The sequence below is a fragment of the Cetorhinus maximus genome, chromosome 6 (genome assembly GCF_964194155.1).
Source record: "Cetorhinus maximus chromosome 6, sCetMax3.hap1.1, whole genome shotgun sequence".
Lineage (NCBI taxonomy): Eukaryota > Metazoa > Chordata > Chondrichthyes > Lamniformes > Cetorhinidae > Cetorhinus > Cetorhinus maximus.
In genome coordinates this window covers 103840738-103861233 of record NC_135884.1, presented here as the reverse complement: position 1 = coordinate 103861233, position 20496 = coordinate 103840738, and the positions used below count along the sequence as shown (strand labels likewise).

Here is a 20496-nt window from a genome sequence, read left to right as displayed (position 1 = left end):
ATGATACCAGCTAGTTACTGCATGTTCCACAGTTTGTGATGCTGGATTTTTTCCCTTTTTGATGCAGGATTTCCTTTTTGCCCTGACTATGGACTGGGATTACCAAGTTAGGCTTTTGGTTTGGTGATTTGAAGTTGCTGGGAATACTACGTTCAGCTTTTCTGAACTGGCTGTCTGTTCAATAGCTCCATCTAACATCTTAGTGAACTTGACCTTCTCGACATTTGAAATCAATGACAGAGCAGTTAAATCCATAGAATACCGTCATTAATATTTTTAAGTGGAAAACTTGGGATTTTAAGCTTCACAGTAACAATTATTTTGTGCCCTCAGCTGGTAAAGCTGGGAATTGCTTAATGCTGCAAGTGCTGGCTCCTGAATACATAGCTCAAATAACATTTTCAAATAAGAGTTTAACATTGTGGGTGAACTTTTTTACAAGTTGAGTTCTGAATGAAATACCTGAAAAGACATGTTTTAAAGTTTAGATCTTATGTTTTTCAGACAATGTTGACAGCCATTTCAATGAGTGCTATAGCAACAAATGGAGTTGTACCAGGTTTGAACTTGTTTTGAAAAGTATATTGCTGAAAAAAAGGTCTACACTTGCAGTGCATGGTTTTAATTTTTGAGGTAGTTACTTTCGAAGCATGCTGTGTAGAGAGAAACTAGAATTTATTCTAACCACGTGTGTACCATTCACTTTGACATGCATCCCCTTATTTTAATGAAAATAGATATTTAAAAATTAGCAGAGTTTTGCATTATCTCCTGTAGTGGTTATTCCTGAGACTATTTTAATAGGAATTTTATGTAGACATAAAGACTGTAAGAGAATATATGACTATGAAACTTATTGTTTCATTCAATCTAGGATCCATCTTTTAGAATTCTTCCCCTTCACCTGATCCCTGTAATAATATTTTTTTTCCCCCTTTGTGCATCATTTTTGCAGCTGGAGGCTCTTACTTCATGATCTCAAGGTCCCTTGGTCCAGAGTTTGGGGGTGCTGTGGGCCTATGTTTTTATCTTGGAACGACTTTTGCTGGAGCTATGTATATACTTGGTGCCATTGAAATTCTACTGGTGAGTGTTGTTGTTTTGATAAGCCTTTGAAGGTTTTTTTTTAAATTGCCATGCTAATAAACCTAAAGATGCCATTCTATGAAAAAAGAATACACAATGTATGATAATACTGCTTTTATTCTGCATTTAAGATATGCGATATAAATTAGCCCAGCTCTGATCAGTGTTGTCAGGATAATGTTAAGTTTAGTTCAACATTCCCATTGTTGGATTTTTCTGAATATTTGAAGTTGAAATGTCAGTGAAGTTATTTTTGTAAAGATCAATATATTTCTGGCATGATAGGTTATGTGCGCAACTCTTTAAGCTATAAATGTTCAGTGGCCTTAGTTAAAATAAGACTTCTATTTAAACACCAGCTTATTTGTGCTTTCAGAAATGCCTGAATGCTTCATTGTCAGTGAGCTGCCTTCAAGTGTAATAACTGTTGTTATGGAATCATATATCCTGCAGACATTTTTTTCTATCGGGGTCTTACAAAAAGCAACATGACAAATGACCAGTTAATCTGTTTTTGGTGTAAATTGGGGGAACAATATTGGTTAAAATACCAGAATTAAATGCTCTTTGCATAGTGCTCTGAGTATGTCCTTCACTTGAATCTCTTGGGAACAGGACATAGGTTTAATAACTCGTTCGAATAACGACACATCTGATAATGTGACATTCCTTCAACACTTCCTAGTAATCACATTTTATCAGTTTAATTAGACATGAAAATAGTTCAACTCAGAATTCTCACAACAGAATTACTTTTTCTGACCATATTTTTTGTATAGTATTAGACTTCTAATTAAAAGCTGTTGTTAACTGACAGCACTGACTGGTCTCAGCAGATCTCATCAGTGCAATTTTTTTTGGGTGTAGAGAATAACAGAGAATTCCTGTGACACTGCTTCTCAGGAGGGATATCAAGTATTGTAAAAACAGTAGTTAAGCTCAGACCATTTGGTTACTAAAGCTAGCCTCAATGGAGGGAAGTATTTGAGGATCTTACCCAGCACTCCTGTTGACATCGTGTGTTAGTGCATTTTGGATATGATCAGATTGAGCACAACTTCGATGTCCTTCTTGGCTGGAGGATAGCTGAGAATATTCACTGTCTAAACTCGTACTTTAAGAATGATCACTTGTGTTCCAGATTAAACTCAGGCAGTGTTGCATTTATCTCAGCTATGTGGTTGGGTGGAGGGGATTGATGGTTGGAGACTAGTGCAGTTACTATTCCTATCTGTGTTACTGGAAGGTATTTTTAAAGCAGGCAACTTCAAAAACATAGGCAATGCCTAAGGGCAGACTTTCCTCCTCTTCTTCCATGGAAAACCCGCTGTCTAGGAAGAGGGACAAGGAATAGAGACTGGTAAAATAAAACCTCCATTCCCCTACCTGAGAGAAGAGAACAGGATAACAATTGTCCCCACCAAGGTTAACTATATAGTTTTATGTGTCAAATTTCACTATGTAGAAGTTTTGATCGAGAATTGGTGTCTCTGATTCTTTTGTATTGAAATTTACTTGGATATATCGAGTTAATTCTGTTGTTCTGCTCAGAGGTCACAGTTCCCTGGAGTCTACCTTGTAAATGCTGTGGTAGCTACCTGTATTGCTGTCTGTTGCTCCCTGTTTCTGCCAGCATGAAACTGGAAGTTAGAATAACCAATGCTGTTCCCATCTACACTAGTGGATTCCTTTTTTTATAATTGGTAGGTCCAGATATTTAGGAAGTACCTGAGGGTAGATTTTCCTCTTCACCATGCACTGAAAATCTGCATTCTGTGAAGGAAAAGAAACAGATGTCAGTAACAAACCTCAGTTCTCCCTATACTGCCCACTGATTTCCTGGGAATTTTTCTGTGATGTAACCTGTTCTTTGCTGGTAGTAGATGCAAGTCCAATTTCCCATCTTAACCTATAAATTGTTCAATATATTTAGTTTTTACTTTATTTGTTTTATTCTATTGTCTGCATACTATTTGTCTTAATTCAACTGGTTCACTTTGTTTTGCAGGCCTACATGGTTCCTGCAGCAGCTATATTTACCACATATGAACCACATGAAGAAACCAGTGCTATGCTTAACAGTATGAGAATCTATGGGACAATTTTCCTCACTTTGATGTGTCTGGTTGTTTTCATAGGCGTCAAATATGTTAATAAGTTTGCCTCTTTATTTTTGGTCTGTGTGATACTATCCATCTTGTCCATTTATGTGGGGGTTATCAAATCAGCCGTTCATCCTCCAGAATTTAAGTAAGTAATAAAATTGCTGTTGGTCATTATTTTGATTTGAAATGTTAGATGTAATTTATAAGTTTTATAGCTGTGAAATGTTATTTAATATGCATATACTTAATTGCTACAGTAAGAACATTTTTTACATATACTTGTGAAATTAAAACATGAAACTATGCACCCTGCAGCAATTTGTACTACAATTAGCATAACTGCATCTGATGCAGATTTTTAGTAATTCGAGAAAGATTATTTGTAAGGATAAGTGGAGTCTTTCTAGTATTAGAAGTACCAGGTAAAAACTGCAGTAAATAGCTCAATGTTGAATATTGACAAAACACTCTTGCTAAAGTATCATCATGTTTCTTTGAATATGATGGTATTAAGGTCGCCGGAAGCCTATCGAAGCACTGTCACGATGTCTGTTTTTAATAACCTGGCATTATTGTCAAGCATCATTTCATTTTTTTTGTTTAAGTAAATCAGTCAAAATTAAAAGTAGTAGTTTAATATTGCATATTGTGAAAGTTTTACTCTTGAAAGATACCCTAGTTAAACTTGGTTATCACTACCCAATCAATCAATTAGGATTCAAGTGCAACCAACCCATATAGTAGCACGTTGAGCTTTTAATAAGTTTAAAACTGGATATAACATTACTAGTTATACAGCAAAAGCATAGGGCCGTGACAAGTAGTGAGTACCCGTCCAAATGGCTGGCGTACATGAACAGCTTTCCTCATTGCTCAGGTCTTCTCAGCTTCTGGAACCCTCAGGATTAGTTAACTGGAGTCTTCCTTCAGAGCCCTCCTCCACTGCCCACTCAACCAACCTTCCCAAAATTTTATACCCTTTTCAAGGGTGGATGCCTGGAAGGATTATTGACAAGGCTTTTTCATCCTCTAAAGATTTACTTTATTTCAAAGTATTCTATCTGGCATCAAGTTCTTTGTCTGAACTTTGGGTTAAACTTTGTCAATCTACATACTATTAACCCCTTAGGCCGTTCACAAACATTTTGGTCATATCTGGTCATTTTTATGTCATCTCTTCATTATCACCTCTAAAACTGTTGCCCCATACTATTTCTATTCTCCCATAACATTCCATTTCTGGTACCACACTAACTCTCCAAAAGGTTTCATTCTTCGAACTATCAATGATATGTGAATAAGACTGCTTGTGAGACCTGCTAACAAGTAATTCACAATGGACATTCAGTGCAGCTATTCTTAGCCTGGTTTGCCAGCCTGATGAGGGATATTGTTCACTGCAGTCACATCTAGTATTCCCTCGTACCAACTACTGTGTCATAGCAGTATAATGGCTGAGTTGTTTAAATCCCAGAGGGAAACTTGAACAGCTGTCATAACCTATATTTTCAATTGGTATGTTTGAGATGCAGCTCTGAATTCAGGAATTAGACTGCCGAGCCTCAAAAGGTTTTTTATATAAAACTAAATTAAACATTTATTAATTTAACAACAAATTAAACATATACACATGTCTACAATCTACAACCATAATAACTTTTAAACAAATCCCCAAATTAATCACTCCCAGGTAAACAGCCACCAAGGCAATAAATAACCCATAGACTTTAAACAGACACCAGGCAAAGCACATTTGACCTTACAAATTCAAAATGAGGTTCCTTGAAATTTGGTTTCTTTGCAGACACAGTTGTAGGCTTACAGGCTGGTTAGATCTTAAATGCCTCTGCCTTACACACACACACTCCTTTCTGTTTATACCTAGCTCTCCCTTTGAATGTAAATTTTCCATTGTATCCTTGGCTTTTAACGCCACATCTTCTAACAATAACATTTTCATCCCACGAATTTTATTAGTAATATAAACACATTGCTTGGCATCTCCCAGCTAGGTGCAAGATTTCACCCATTCTTTCGAATAGTTTATTTAAAATGCAAATTGTTCCCTTGATACTCATGGGCAGAATTTTGCCCTCGGATGGCGGGCGGGCCCCACCGACTCAGCGGCGGGCGCACAGCCACCGAAACGGGGCCCGCTGCCATTTTGAGTGGGTGGGCCAATTAAGGCCCGCCTAGTGGTCTTCCCAACAGGAAGCGCTATGCGCTTCCTGTGTGGGGGGGGGGGCGGGTGGAGGGATTCCCCATCTGTCAAAGTGCGCTCTTTCGTGCATGTGTGCGAAAGAGCGCACTGCTCCCTGATGCAAAGTGCTGTCTCAGGGAGTTTGCTGACAGGTAAGAAAAGTCAAAAAATAGAGAAATATTAAAATTATTAACATGTCCTCCTTATGTGACAATGTCACATGAGATGGGACATGTTAATAAGAAACACATAAAGTTTATTACATTTTTAAAAAACGGACATGAAACTTCATCCCGCCAGTGGATGAAGTTTCATGAATAATCTGTAGCCCGCTGGAGCTCCTGGCCTGCCCACCAGCCTTAAGCTTGGACGGGCAGGTCTTTAATTATCTTAATTAGCCTGTCAATGGCCTCAATTGGCCATTGACAGGTCGGCGGGTGGACAGCTGATTTCGCTGTCCGCCTGCCTTCCTAAAAATTTAAAGGGACCGAGATGACGTCGGGGGTTCCTCCCGATGTCATCCCATGTCATTTTCCCCTCGGCCAGTGAGCCCCGCCCCCAAATCGCCGAGGGGAAAACCCTGGCCTATGTTTCGAAACTTCTCCATGGGCAGAACCTTCTGGTTGGTGCGGGCCCTGCACACTGACGCATAAAATGACACGTGGTAACATCGGACGTGCGTCCCGACGTCACCACACGTCATTCCCGATCTTCAGTTCGGCGGGCGTACACCGGAGTCGGCTGCACGCCCGCCGAACTGTCAAAGGCTTATTGAGGCCATTTATCAACTAATTGAAGCACTTGTCAGGGCTGCCCGACCAACCTTAAGGTTGGCGGGCAGGCGAAGAGCCCAGGCGGCCTTCGCATTTTTCATGGAACCTCATCCACGGGCGGGATGAGGTTTCATGAAGAATTTAAAAACTTTAATAAAAAATTTTATTAATTAAAATTCATAGACATGTCCCAGCTCATGCGACACTGTCACATGAGGGGACATGTCTGAATAATTTTTCAAATTTTTTTCTTCAATTTTTCACAAATTAATCTTCCTGAGGCAGCTCCGTGCTCAAGGAGATTTCTGCACTCTTTCGCACACATGTGCGAAAGAGCGCAGGCCCCGACTCTCCCTCTCCCCCCCGCCCGCACAGATAATTGGCCAGCCCATGTAAAATGATCGGCTGCACGCCCGCTCCTGCCCAGCCTGCCTGACGGGGAGAAAATTCTCCCCCATGTTTATCTAATTACCATTTCAAACCTACTTCTTTCCATAGACCAAAGTACCCAGACTAGCTGACTTTAATCCAATTAAGACACACGCCCTACTACAATTCTATTTTAAAAAATAATTTCCAAAACCATTATACACATTAATATCTCTTCAAGTCACTACCTAATATACGTACTTCAGCAAGATAAATTAAATTAAAAGTCTAACACTGCTTCATGTCACTTGTTATCTTTTCCAAATTTGTCTCTTTGTTCAAACTAACCAACTTTATCTAAGAATAATTATTGCTCTAGCCTGGTTTCCGTACAGTGAAACTGGAGCGATTTCCAGTAGCAATGAACTTCAAACACTACCCCAATACACACATACATATATACAAGGTATATAGCTAATTTCTAACAATATTCATCCATACTATTAGGGACTAGTTACAGGTGCGACTTGACTTGCCTAATTCAATTTAATTATCATTCTTGGGTTGTGAGACTAAATTTGTAGCAGAATATTTGCTGTGTGCACAGTTTTTATTTTGATGAAGTTGCATGTGTTTATCGGTTTTTAAATGAAAGTCGCAACAGATTTATTAAAGGCAAATATTTGACTAACTTGATTGCGTTCTTTAATGAAGTAACAGAGAGGATAGATGAAGGCAGTGGAATTGGAAACAGTGGAATAGTGGTTATGTTACTTGACTAGAAATTGAGAGGGCTGGGCTAATGATCTAGAAACATGAGATCAAATTCCACCACAACAGCTGGGGAATTTAAAAATAGTTGAATAAATCCTGACTATCAGATAATGTAAAAAAAACTACTGGTTCACTGATGTCCTTTAGGAAAGGAATTTTGCTATCCTTATCCAGATCTGATCTACATGTGACTGTTGATCCATAGCTATATATGGATTCTAAACTCCCGCTGAACTAACCTAGCAAGCTATTTCAGTTGTCAAGAAGGCACCCCATCACTATCTTCTCAGAGGCAATTATGGATGGACATTAAATCTTGGCCTTGCCAGTGGTGCTCATATCCCATGAATGATTTTTTTTTAAAGTTGTCATTTAAATTGATTTTAAAAAGATATTTGATAAATTATCACATATTAAGCTTGTTAGCAAAACTAAAGTGGATAAAGGGAGCAGAGGCAACCTGGATACAAAATTGCCTAAAGGATAGAAGACAGAGTTGTGGTGAATGGCTTTTGTTTTGAATTGAGGGGAGATATTCAGAGCTATACAGTGGAGTTCCCAATGCTTCTGTACTAGGATCATTGCTGGTACAGGGCACAAATTTGCAGTTGTCTTGAAGTTTGGCTGTAATAACAGTGAAGAAGATAGTAATAGACTTCAATAGGACATAGGTGAGCTGGTTGAGTAGGTAGACATAAGTGAATGAAATCAATGCAAAATGTGTGAGGCGATTATATTTTGGCAGGAATAATAAGGTGAAACAATGCATAGTAAATGGTGCAATTTCAAACAGGATACAAGAACAGACATGAGGGTGTTTGTGCACAAATGTTTGAAGGTGGCAGGACAGGTTAATAAAGCATGGAATCCATATTCTATAAATAGAGGCATAGAGTACAAAAGCCAAGAAGTATACCAAACCTATAAAAAATTTTAGTTTTACCCCAGCTGGAGTGTTGTGTCCAATTCTGGGCATCACACTTAAGGAAGGACATGAGAGGTTTGGAGAGATTGCAGAAATTTTTTATATTCGTTCATGGGATGTGGACATTACTGGCAAGTCCAGGATTTTGATTGCTCATCTCTAATTGCCCTCAAAGTGGTGCCTTTTTGAACTATTTTTACAATTCTTTTGATGTAGGTACACCCACAGTACTTTTAGGGAGGGAGTCCCAGGGTTTTGACCCAGTAACAATTCAGGAACAGCAATGTGTTTCCAAGTCAGGATGTTATGTGACTGGAAGAGAAATTTGCAGGTGTTGATCCCTTGCGTCTGCTATTCTTGTTCTTCTAGTAGTAGAGGTTGTAGGTTTTGAAGGTGCTGTTAAAGAAGCCTTGATGAGTTGCTACACTTCATCTTGTAGATGGTACACACCATAGCCACGGCGCAGCGATAGTGGAAGGAATAAATGTTCAAGGTGGTAGCCAGGTTGGGGCTCCAGTCAAGCAGGCTGCCTTGTTCTGGATGATTGTGTGTTGCTGGAGCTGCACTTGTCCAGGCATTTACTAGAATAGTTCCAGGGATAAAGAATTAGTTACATGGATATAATAGAGAAGCTGTTCTGCTCGGAGTAGAAAGAGGTTTGGTAGAGGTATTCAAATCTTGAACCATTTTGATAAGAGTAAATAAACAGTTTCCAGTGGCAGAACAGTCAGTAAGTGGAGGACCCTGACTTCAGTTTATAAGGAAAAGAATCGGAGGCAGCATGAGGGGGAAAAAAATTAGGCAGTGACTTGTAATCTGGAATACACTGTCTGAAAGGGTGGTGGAAGCATATTCAGTAGTAGCTTTCAAAAGGGAATTGGATGCATACTTGAAGGGAAAATATTTACAAGGCTATGGGGGGGGAAGGAAGTGTAGGGGAATGTGAAAAATTGGATAGTTTGTTCAAAAAGGCATGATGGACCAAATAGCCTCTTTTAGTGCTGTATTATATGATTCTCTTACTGGAACTAATTTAAAGAACAAATAATATTTGTCTGATCAATGAACAATGAGCTTTGAGTTTATAGAAACATTTGTCAGCATGTGTTTGTTGCTGCATAGTGCTTGATACTATTGTGTAGCTATCTGCAAGGGCAATTTTAATGAAAATTGTATTGCAACATTAGAAAATGCTATCTTTTTTTTTAGGATATGCATGTTAGGAAATCGAACTCTCTCCAGAAAACTGTTTGATGTTTGTGCCAAAACCACAGTTGAAAACAATTTGACAGTGACAACCAAATTGTGGGACCTGTTCTGCAGCTCTAAAAATCAAACAGAAACTTGTGATGAGTACTTTGTTCAAAATAATGTCACAGAAATTCAAGGAATTCCAGGTGTAGCAAGTGGCATAATAAAAGGTTTGTATAAAACTGGTTATATTAATAATGCATTTCATGGAAATTTTTTGACTAATGGAAATGATTTATGTATGCTTGAAATGGTGAAGAATGTCATATTTTCAAAGTTAGATTCTTGCAGTAGGGAAGTACAATTGCTTGCCCCATAGTTGCTTTATTCATTTTCATGTATTGATCCACTAGAGGGCCCTCTTTTATCTCTTTTATCTTGTAAGCTTTACTTGATGCATCAGTCCCATCGGTATACAATTATGGCATAGTCCACTCATCGGTCAACAGACCTAAATTAAACACTAGTTTTAAATTAACTGTGAGCAACCTGGTGGACATGTGTGCACAATATCAGCACATTTTACCATTCAACTGAAGGAAACAGCTTATTTTTGTGTACTATGTCCAAATTCAGATTAGTCAAATGTAAACCAAACATTTACATACTAATCCTGCCCCAAGTAGTGTACTGTTGGGTTAATTGTGTGATTTTATTTTGTTGCCATAATGGCCCATAATCGGCTGACAGAATAACAGCAAGGGTAGTAGCACTCATTGTTATTTATGCACAAATACTACAGCAACTTCAGACAATGGCAAATGCACAGTTAAACACAAAAATCGAAATGCAGTTGTCTAGGACAATCCACAGCTTTGCAAAAATGGCATTTTGAGGATTGGCTTACCATTGAAACGCATTGAGCATGTGAAGTTGCTGTACTAGCCTGGTAAATAGATGCTAAATGTGGCACAGAAGGATAAGAGTTAGTCTGAAGTGATGCAACGAAACTGTTTCGAGCCATTTACGATCTGTGCATTCTTATAGCAAAATGCCAAGTGTTGATTAGTATCAATGAACCTCTATGGCACCAAATATGAGCCATTGGAAGTGTGTAGTTTCTTCATTAATGTCTAATTATTGAATACTTTAAAAATGTGAAAAAAATTACCATTCCTTTTCTGTCTCTTGCCTTTCAATCCAACCCTCCTTTCTCTCATTACTCCTGTTTCCGTATCTGATTTACTATTAAATTAATTCACTTCAATTTACATTCCCTTCTTGGTCCTTGAGCTGTTGATTTCATAATCCGTCAATCTAATTGGCATGCCCTGATCACTCAGGCTCTGGGGCAGAATTTTATGTTCCCCTGCTGGCGGGTGGGGGAGGTGGGTTGGCCGTAAAATTCTCGGATGACCTCTCCATCGGGCTCCCTCCTACCTTGACCTCTCCACAATCTTACAGTGGGATGGGCAAAGCCTTGACCAACCGGCCTGCCCTTGCCCCAATTGAAACCCTTAAGTGGCTAATTAATGACCACTTAAGGGCCATTTTCTACCCAGCCTCAATTTTCAGGCTGCCAGTAGGAGTTTGGAGGTGGGAGGAAGCTTAGAAAGTGAACCTACAGGAAGGGGTGGGAGCGCCTCCATCAACTGTCTCCTCTCCACACTCCCACCCCCAGTGCCTGCAGGTGCTTCCTGAGACCGCCACACTTGCCTGGTCTGGAATCCTGTGACTTAGGCGTTGGGAACTGCTTGCTGTCCCAATCCTGTCCGCTGCAGCTCCTGGTGCTGCTGGGACTAGAGATTGGCCAGCAGCTCTCTGAGGTGGGGTTCCCCCCGACGTCATCTCGCCCCATTTAAACATTCAGGAAGGCGGGGGGCAGCGTAATCAGCTGTCCGCCTGCCGACCTGTCAATGGCCAATTGAGGCCATTGACAGGGTAGTTAAATCAATTAAAGGCCCTGCCCTTCCAACCTTAAGGCTGGCGGGCAGGCCAGGAGCCCCAGCGGGCTTCTGAAAAAACATGAAACCTCATCCACTGGCGGGGTGAGGTTTCATATCTGTTTTAAAAATCTTTAATAAAGTTTCTGTGATATTTATTAACGTGTCCCATCTCGTGTGATATTGTCATATCATGGGGACATGTTAATAATTTTTTTATTTTTCTATTTTTAAACTTTCAAAAGCTTTCAGCGCTCTCCCTGAGGCAGCACTTAGTCTCAGGGAGGTGTGTGCTGTTTCGTGCGCATGCGTGAAAGCGCGCACTTTGACAGTTGGGGAATCCCTCCACACCCCCGCCCCCACGCCCACCCCCACCCCCACCCTCACACAGGAAGTGCACAGTGCTTCCCGTCGGGCAGCCCACTGGCCTTAATTGGCCCGCCCACTTAAAATGGCAGCGGGGCCCGTTTCAGCGGTGGCAATCAGCAGCTGGTGGGGCCCACCCACCCATCAAGGGCAAAATTCTGCCCTCTCCCTAGATCTCTTGATTTTCTTTTTGTGTGTGTTTCTTCTTTGCCCCTCCCACCTCATATTGCTTATGTTCTCACCTGATGTGCCTGGGAATAATTGTCAGATGAGTAACTCAAATACTGTATTTTAGTTAATGTAATGATACCTTGTGGTTGTCAAAAATAATGTTTACATACAGTGCGTCATACTAAAGGTTCTGTATAATTTCTTTATAAGTCAAAGTTTCTTTGAACATATTAAATATAGCATATTTCATAATTTTTGCAGGACCACTAAAAGTTGGATTCATTACTAATTGCAAAAATTTCCAAAAATCTAGAATTGGAATCTTTAACTTGGCAATATTCCAAGTGATTTTTGTACAAAATCATCATTCAAAGATTCTGAATCGCTTTCATTTTAAATATCTCAATCTCTTAACAATACATATTGGGAAAAGCTAACCTTTTACCCTTGCATGTGATGAATTTACTTCCTTTCAATCTGCTGCAGTTGAGAGTTCATGATTTAATCTTGTTCAATTTTCATGCAGAGAATCTATGGAGCAGCTACATGGCCAAAGGGGAGATACTCCAAAAGCATTCTTTACCATCTGTTGAAGCTTCTGGATCAAAAAGAAATCTGCCTGTCTATGTTTTTGCAGACATAACTACCACCTTTACAATTTTGGTTGGCATTTTCTTCCCTTCAGTAACTGGTGAGAAAACTTGAATTGCCATGATAAAGAACTTGCAATGTTGTCCCTGAAAAGACTTGTATAGAAGAGTCAGTTAGCACAATACCATGTCGAGAACCCAAATCCTATCTAGACTGTTGGGATGAAGGTTTCTTTTCCCTCCTGACTATAAAGGTCTGTGAGAAATTAGATTAGATGGGCAAAACTCTGCTTCTAAAGAGCATGGCACTACAACAAAAACAGCATAGTTTGGCACTAAATTTAAAATATAATTTATAGAAGTGTACAGGTGGTCAATGTAAGTGGAAAATTTGAATTTGGCTAAGAGAGAGTGTGTTTCTGAGGCTAGAGCTGCAACATGTTTGAGCAGAGAGAGTGTTTGATGTTGATGCACAAAGTAGAAGGGTGTTCTGTTTTCCAATATTGAAATTTTTCAACATGATGACCAAAAACATTTTTTTCCTGGGTTTAGCAACCAAATAGTGCCTGAAAAATGGATGTCATGCACAAGAAAATGGAGTGCTACTTGTTTGATCCAATTCTTCAACTAAGCCAATCTGCAGCAGGATTTACTGCATAGCTTTTCAGGTGATTGAACCTCATGGAAATTGCTTGCAGACAAAAGTCAGACCTCTGCTTTACTTCCAAATGGAGTTCAGGGGCTTTCAGAAGAATTTGATGCTGCGCCTTCCATGCCTATTGTTTCTGTGCTTTCTGCCTTCAGCAGCAGTAGGATGGTATTTTCAAGGAAGATCTGATGGGCTTTTTTTTAACTGGCTTTGCCTCTTCAGTGCTTGTTGCAGAACGTTGGTCCATTACATTTACTGATTTTCATCATGCTCAGAATTATACCACCCTGCCCTTTTGTGATCTAACCTATTTAGAGGCAGGCAAGGGAAAACAACCATGAGCCCCCTTGACAGCTGCTGAAGACATTTATCTAGGCCTCTCCAAGCTACTGAAAGTTGGTTCCTGAAATCAGCACAGCAATTTTCACTCTCACCAATCATATGCCTATTCATTCTATGCATAGTGATATGAGACACCTGCTAAACCAATACTCATCTTACTTACACCATTTAAAAATATATATATATATAGTTTATATATTTTGTTTCTCATTTTCCTCTATATACTGCTTGGTATAATGGTGTCATCCTTCTATCAGCTCCCTCCCAAGGTGGATTTCACAGGTGCTTGGACTGCTGTTTTGGGGTCCTGTTGCCATTCTAGTCTGGTGACCAGTTCAAAACATTCACAGGATCCAGACCTATAAACTAACATGGAGAGCACTGACCTGCAAATCACAAAATAAATGAAAAACTTTTATAAGTCATCTGAAACCATCTAAATAAATATCCACACTTTCTGAATGCTAAAAGCCAAAAATCACCTGACTCTCCCATAGAGCTTTAATGTACCTACCCCTTTAATGATGCTACTGCCTGTGAGGCCTCAGTTAGTTTCAATCTTCCTATCCGTCTAGCCCAATAGAGGATTCTCTGGCAGAACCTAAAGTCTGCCCTCTGTGTTGATGAGGGCTACTGGGAAACTCACGCACTTCTATCCATGCACTTCCAGTACACTGTGCTCAGTGTGCCTCCAAACATATGTATCTAGGGTCTTGTCAACATGTGACCTCTTCTACTTCCTAATACTTCAGCATTTTATTTCAATTTCACTGCAGTTTTTTCCCATGGAATTTAATGGTCAAAGCCAGTGACTGCACTGTAGAAAACCCTATAATTTTTATAATGTCACAGAAATGCAGTTTTAGTTAAACTTGTGAATGATTTCTCAACTTTTTCAAGAGCTGGCACTTGGTGATTGTTTCACACGTTCTTGTGCAAGTTTCATGGAACTGATGTCAAACAGAAGGAAACCTCAACTGCAGGCTGAACAGTTGGTATATGGAAATTATGCAGGAAGCCTTTACTATACTCAATCTTAGCTAGCACTTTGAATGCAGCACTTGGATTTAATTAATGAGATACAATTGGTGTATTAAGATGCAATGGCGTTTGCACTTTGCTGTTCAAAATTTGTTTATTTTTATAATTGCCATTATCTTTGGCTCAATCCATTATGGTTTATTCATTTTCTAAACTTGTATTCTTGGAGAAAAATATGAGGTTCTGTCATCTTTCAGGTCAGTGCGGGCTGTGTTCTGATTTCCTTTTGTTTTCTAGTCTAAGCACATTTGCAGTGACTTTATAAAGTAAACTATTGCTGCTAGCACTAAAGCAAATAATAAAACTATCACCAGAGTAAACATTTTCACACAGTCTCATTTATGTTAATTATGGTTCCTAACACAACAAAAAAGGTGGTTACATGTAACTTCTGCTGAATTTTTAATGTAGTGTATTTTTCAATTAGAAATGTATCCCATACAATAAAGCTGAACCCAATATTTAATATTGTATTTATATTAATAATGTCTCTGTAGGCAGCAAAGAACAAAATAGCTTTGTTGAACAAAAAGCAAACATTTCCAAATGCTGGAAATCTGAAATACTGGAAGCTAACAGGTCAGACAGCATCTGTGTACAAGACGGAAAGGTTGATGTTTCAGGTGGGAGCTCGAACAAAACAAAGCCCAGGATTTTTTCAGTCGGCATGTGGGGGCAGCCCAACATGCCGGCACGTAAAATTATGCGCAATGACATTGGGCATGCGTTCTGACATCATCGCATTATCTCGCAATGTTTCGTTTGGCCGGCACCGGAGTCGGCTGCGCGCCCGCTGATAATTGATAGGCCTATTAAGGCCATTAACGAAGTAATTAGTGTCATATTTATGCTGCCTGTCTAACCTTAAGGTTGGCGGGCAGGTGAAAAGGCCAGGCAGCCTTCACATTTTCCACAAACGGGTTGAGGTTTCCTAAAACTTTTACTACTTAAATAAAAAATTTATAAGAAAAATAAAAACATGTCCCATCTCATGTGTGACATGAGGGGACATGCCTCATTAAATTTATAAGTCTGTAAAAAATATTTTTAAAAACCACTTCAATCTCCCTGAGGCAGCCCTGTGCCTCAGGGAGATTGAAGCGCTCTTTCCCGCGCTTGTGCGCGAAAGAGCGCTGGCCCTGACTCTCCCTCCTCTCCCCGTCCGCACAGGTAGCACTGAGCACTACTGTTCATGCATTACACTGGGTGGGCCTTATTGGCCTGCCCGCGTAAAATGGCGGTGAGGAGCCAATCGCAGGTGGCGGTTGGCTCCACGACCGCTCCCACCGAGTCCGCCTGACACAGGAAAAATTCAGGCCATAGTTTTGTCCCCTGCCTCCAGTGAAAAGTGTTGGCCAAGACAACTGCTAGGGTTAACATTCTGTTCTTGTTAATGATTGACTCAGTGGCTGTGCAATATATAATGAGGTATAAATCTCTTTTTAGAAGTATCTTCTTTTTACTGGGAAACATAGCTTTTACTGAGGCAGGTGGAGTATTTTAATTTGCTGTGTAGTAGGAACAGTATTTGACATACTGCTGCTAGGTATGTAGTAAACTTGCTCTACCTCTAATGGTAATTTTAATAAAAGTACTGGATTCTCTCTGATAAACTATACTTGCAAATTATTTGCAATTTCTATCCTTTTATACCATATTCAGCATTGCGCTTCACAGAATATAATAGAAAATTGTGTGATAATTATTTAAATTAAAATAAGGCATTAGATACATTTTCATGTAATTTTCTGCTTTTATCTGTTAGGTATCATGGCTGGTTCTAATAGATCAGGAGACCTGAAGGATGCACAAAAGTCAATTCCCATTGGTACGATCATGGCTATTGCTACAACTTCATTAATTTGTATCCTTTTTATTTCATTGCAAATAATGATAAGTACAAAACAGCTGAAAATCGATGTAGGTGGCATAGTAATTCCTGTGGTTCCATGTTGGGAGACCTGAAAGGCATATTAGGTGCTGTTTGTCAGACAGATTTTGCCAATTATCACTCAGATCATTTAGTGGCTGGCCAGGAGGCAACTTGTAGGCTGACCCTCCAATGCAGTGTTGAGGGAGGTCTTCATGATCAGTCTGCCCTTTAAGGTTAGTGTTCTGAAGAATAGCAGGGAATCTCTCCAATGTCCTGGTCGATATTGTTTCCTCAACTAACGTAACTAAAAGAGATATCTGGTGATTTCACATTGTCGTTTGTAGGATTGATCTTAGTGCAAATTGGTGTTTTCTACATTATAACAGTGCTTACATTTCAAAAGTACTTCATTGGCTGTAAAGCAAGTTGGGATGGCTAGAGATCATAAAAGATTCTATGTAAATGTAAATCATTCTTCCCTTTGGCCCAAATCTTCCAATATGGGGAGTGGTGAATGAGAAAAAGTACTAGGGAAACTAATGGGGCTAAAGGCTGGTAGCTCCCCTGGACCTGATGAGTTGCATCCTAGGATATTAAAGGAAGTAGCTACGGAGATAGTGGATAGTGCACTGGTAGTAATCTTCCAAGAATCTTTAGATTCTGGAAAAGTCCCAGAAGAGTGGAGAATGGCCAATGTAACACCCTTATTCAAAAAAGGAGAAAGACAAAAAACAGGTAACTATACGCCACTTAGCTTAACATCTGTCATTGGGAAAATGTTGGAGTCTATTATAAAGGATGTAATAGCACAGCATTTAGAAATACATAATCTAATCAAATAGAGTCAGCATGGCTACCTGAAGGGGAAATCATGCCTAACAAATTTATTAGAATTCTTTGAGGAGGTAACAGGCAGGATAGATAAAGGGAACCAGTAGATATAACATATTTGGATTTCCAAAAGGCGTTCAATAAGGTACCACACATAAGGCTACTTAGTAAGATAAGATAGCCCATGGTGTTGGGGGTAGTATATTAGCATGGATAGAGGCTTGGTTAACTAATAGAAGACAGAGAGTTGGGATAAGGGGGGCATTTTCAGGATGGCAACCTGTAACTAGTGGATTGCCACAGGGATCAGTGCTGGCACCTCAATTATTTACAATATATATCAATGACTTAGATGAGGGAAGTGAATGTAGCCAAGTTTGCAGATGACACAAAATAGGTGGAAAGGCAAGTGGGGAGGATGACACAAGGAGTCTACAGAGGGATATAGACAGTTTAAGTGAGTGGGCAAAAACTTGGCAGGTGGAATATAATGTGGGAAAATGCCAGGTTATGCACTTTGGCAGGAAGAAGAGAGGAGCTGATTATTATGTAAATGGAGAAAGACTGCAGAAGGCTGCAGCGCAGAGGGATTTGGGAGTCCTTGTGCATGAATCCCAAAAAGCCTACCTACAAATTCAACAGGTAATAGGGAAGGCAAATGGAATGTTGGTCTTTATTTCAAAGGGAATGGAGTAAAAAATAGGGAAGTCATGCTAAAACTATACAAGGCACTAGTTAGACCACACCTAGAATACTGTGAACAATTTTGGTCCCCTTATCTAAGGAAGGATATACTGGCATTGGAGGCAGTCCAGAGAACGTTCAGTAGGTTGATCCCAGGTATGGAGGGATTTTCTTTTGAGGAGAGGTTAAATAGGTTGGGCCTGTACTCATGGAGTTTAGGAGAATGAGGTGACCATATGGAAACATATAAGATTCTTAGGGGGCTTGATAGGATAGATGCTGAGAGGTTGTTTCCTCTTATGGGAGAGTCTAGTTCCAGAGGGCATAATCTCAGTGTAAGGAGTCGCCCATTTAAAACAGATGAGGAGGAATTTCTTCTCTTAGGGTAGTCAATCTGTGGAATTCTTTACCACAGAGGGCTGTGGAGGCTGGGTCGTTAAGTATATTCAAGGCTGATAGACAGATTTTTAATCAGTAGGGAATCAAGGGTCCCAGGCTATGCTCATATTCCACCCTGTCTAGTTTTCTTGGCTGTAAAAGAAAGATTGGTCATGCAAAACAGCTGTGCACAATTTAATTGGAGAGCAAGGGGAATGCTTATTAAAACTTGTATTTTTATTTCTAATTACAAGTAGTTTGACAATATCACACATCATAAGCTTGTCTCAAATCCAGTGATGTTTACTTGTAAAACAATTCTGTTGTTAATTACCTAAAGCACACTTTCAGCGATCTACAAAGTTCAATTGAATTGACTTTTATTTCACTTGACTAAAAATCAGACTTGAGTAGTGTGGTGTTATTTGGAGCCTGTATTGAAGGTGTTGTACTTAGAGATAAGTAAGTACTGAATCATTTTGAAAATAATTAATCTTGCTCTTTTGGGGAAAATTGCTCTGTGAAAATGCATTTGGCTTGCATAATATTTTTATTGCGTCTCTTTAGATCAATATCCAATAAAGCATTTATATTTAGCCAGCAGTCCTTTTAAGGAGAATCTTTTTTAAGTAATCATTTTTAAACCTTTTGAAAAGGTACATTTTATATTGCCCTTCAATAAATTTTAATTGAATCTAACACTATCTGCTCTGTGTCAAGCGTTTCATGTTGTCTATATATTAATTCCAGTGCTGCTTTCCAAGTTCTTTATCTGCAAAGTGTTACTTTTGTGAATCTCATTGGCTGTTTGGCCCCACAGTCAAGAAACATGAAATATTTTGCAAGTAATTTTTTTTTAGAAAAAGGATGTGTTAGAAATAGGGCCATTAATGGATGGCCAGGATTTTTCATTCCTTCAAGGAATTTGGGTGTCGCTGGCAAGGCCTGCATTTGTTTTTTTTTGAAAAATATACTTTATTCATAAAATATCTGGAAAAACATTACAAAACATTTCAAAATCACCATCACAAAAGTACAATCAGATTCAACTTTTACACATGGATCACGAGGTGCATCAATACAATCAATGAATATTACAATCATTTCAATATGGTCAATGCAGACAATCAGACAATGGTATTGGAGTTATCAACATACACCATGTTGCACTCTGAGGTGCTTCAATACAATTATAATACAATTAGTATTCAATGCATACATTCATTTTGAGCTGTACAGCCCGAGGGGCTCTCAACAATTCCCAGCCCCTCGGTGCACTATGGCAGAAAGGTCTTAGACAGCAACCTTTCCCCATTGCGCCTTTGCGGCGGCTGCCTCAAGCTTTAGTGCGTCCCTCAGCTCATAGTCCTGGACCTTGGAATGTGCCAGTCTGCAACACTCGGTCGGGGACAACTCTTTGCGCTGGAAGACCAACAAGTTTCGGGCACACCAAAGAGCGTCCTTCACCAAGTTGATGATCCTCCAGCTGCAGTTGGTGTCTGTCTCGGTGTGTGTCCCTGGGAACAGCCCGTAGTGCACAGAATCCTGTGTCACAGAACTGCTCGGGATGAACCTTGACAGAAACCACTGCATCTCTCTCCAGACCTCCTTTGCAATCCACAAGGAGGTGAACAACGGTCTTGTCCCCACCACAGCCACCACGAGGGCAACGTGCAGAGGGGGTGAGACTCCTGGCGTGTTGGAAGGATCTGATGGGGAGGGCCTTTCTCACCACCAGCCAAACTACATCTTGGTGCTTGTTGGAAAATTCTGGCGATGAGGCATTCTGCCAAATGACTTTGATAGTCTGCTCGGGGAACCATCCCACAGGATTCACCCTCTCCTTTTCCCGCAGGGCTTCTAAGACGTTACGTGCCAACCACTGCCTGATGGACTTGTGGTCAAAGGTGTTTCTCTGCATAAATTTTTCCACCAGGGACAGGTGGTACAGCACGGTCCATTTACTTGGAGCGTTCCGCGACAGCATAGCCAGACCCATCCTTTGCAACACCGGGGACAGGTAGAATCTCAGCACGTAGTGACACTTGGTGTTTGCGTACCGAGGGTCTACGCACAGCTTGATGCAGCTGTACACACAGGTGGCCATCCGTATGAGGGCGATGTTGGGCACGTTTTTTCCCCCCTTATCTACAGGCTTGTACATCGCGTCCCTGCGGACACGATCCATTTTTAACCTCTAGATAA

General features: G+C 40.0%; 1 protein-coding gene across 3 annotated transcripts in view; it reads left to right on the top strand.

Moving 5' to 3' along the window:
• The window catches only part of slc12a4 (solute carrier family 12 member 4), a 176449-nt gene that overhangs the window by 101473 nt on the left and 54480 nt on the right, over positions 1 to 20496 (top strand). For all 3 annotated transcript variants that reach the window (XM_078544240.1, XM_078544239.1, XM_078544241.1), the window contains 7 exons: positions 505 to 559; positions 956 to 1086; positions 3095 to 3336; positions 9442 to 9653; positions 12430 to 12594; positions 16291 to 16389; positions 18696 to 18753. In XM_078544240.1, coding sequence (XP_078400366.1) covers positions 505 to 559; positions 956 to 1086; positions 3095 to 3336; positions 9442 to 9653; positions 12430 to 12594; positions 16291 to 16389; positions 18696 to 18753 — 962 coding nt within the window. The remainder of the gene's footprint in view (positions 1 to 504; positions 560 to 955; positions 1087 to 3094; positions 3337 to 9441; positions 9654 to 12429; positions 12595 to 16290; positions 16390 to 18695; positions 18754 to 20496) is intronic.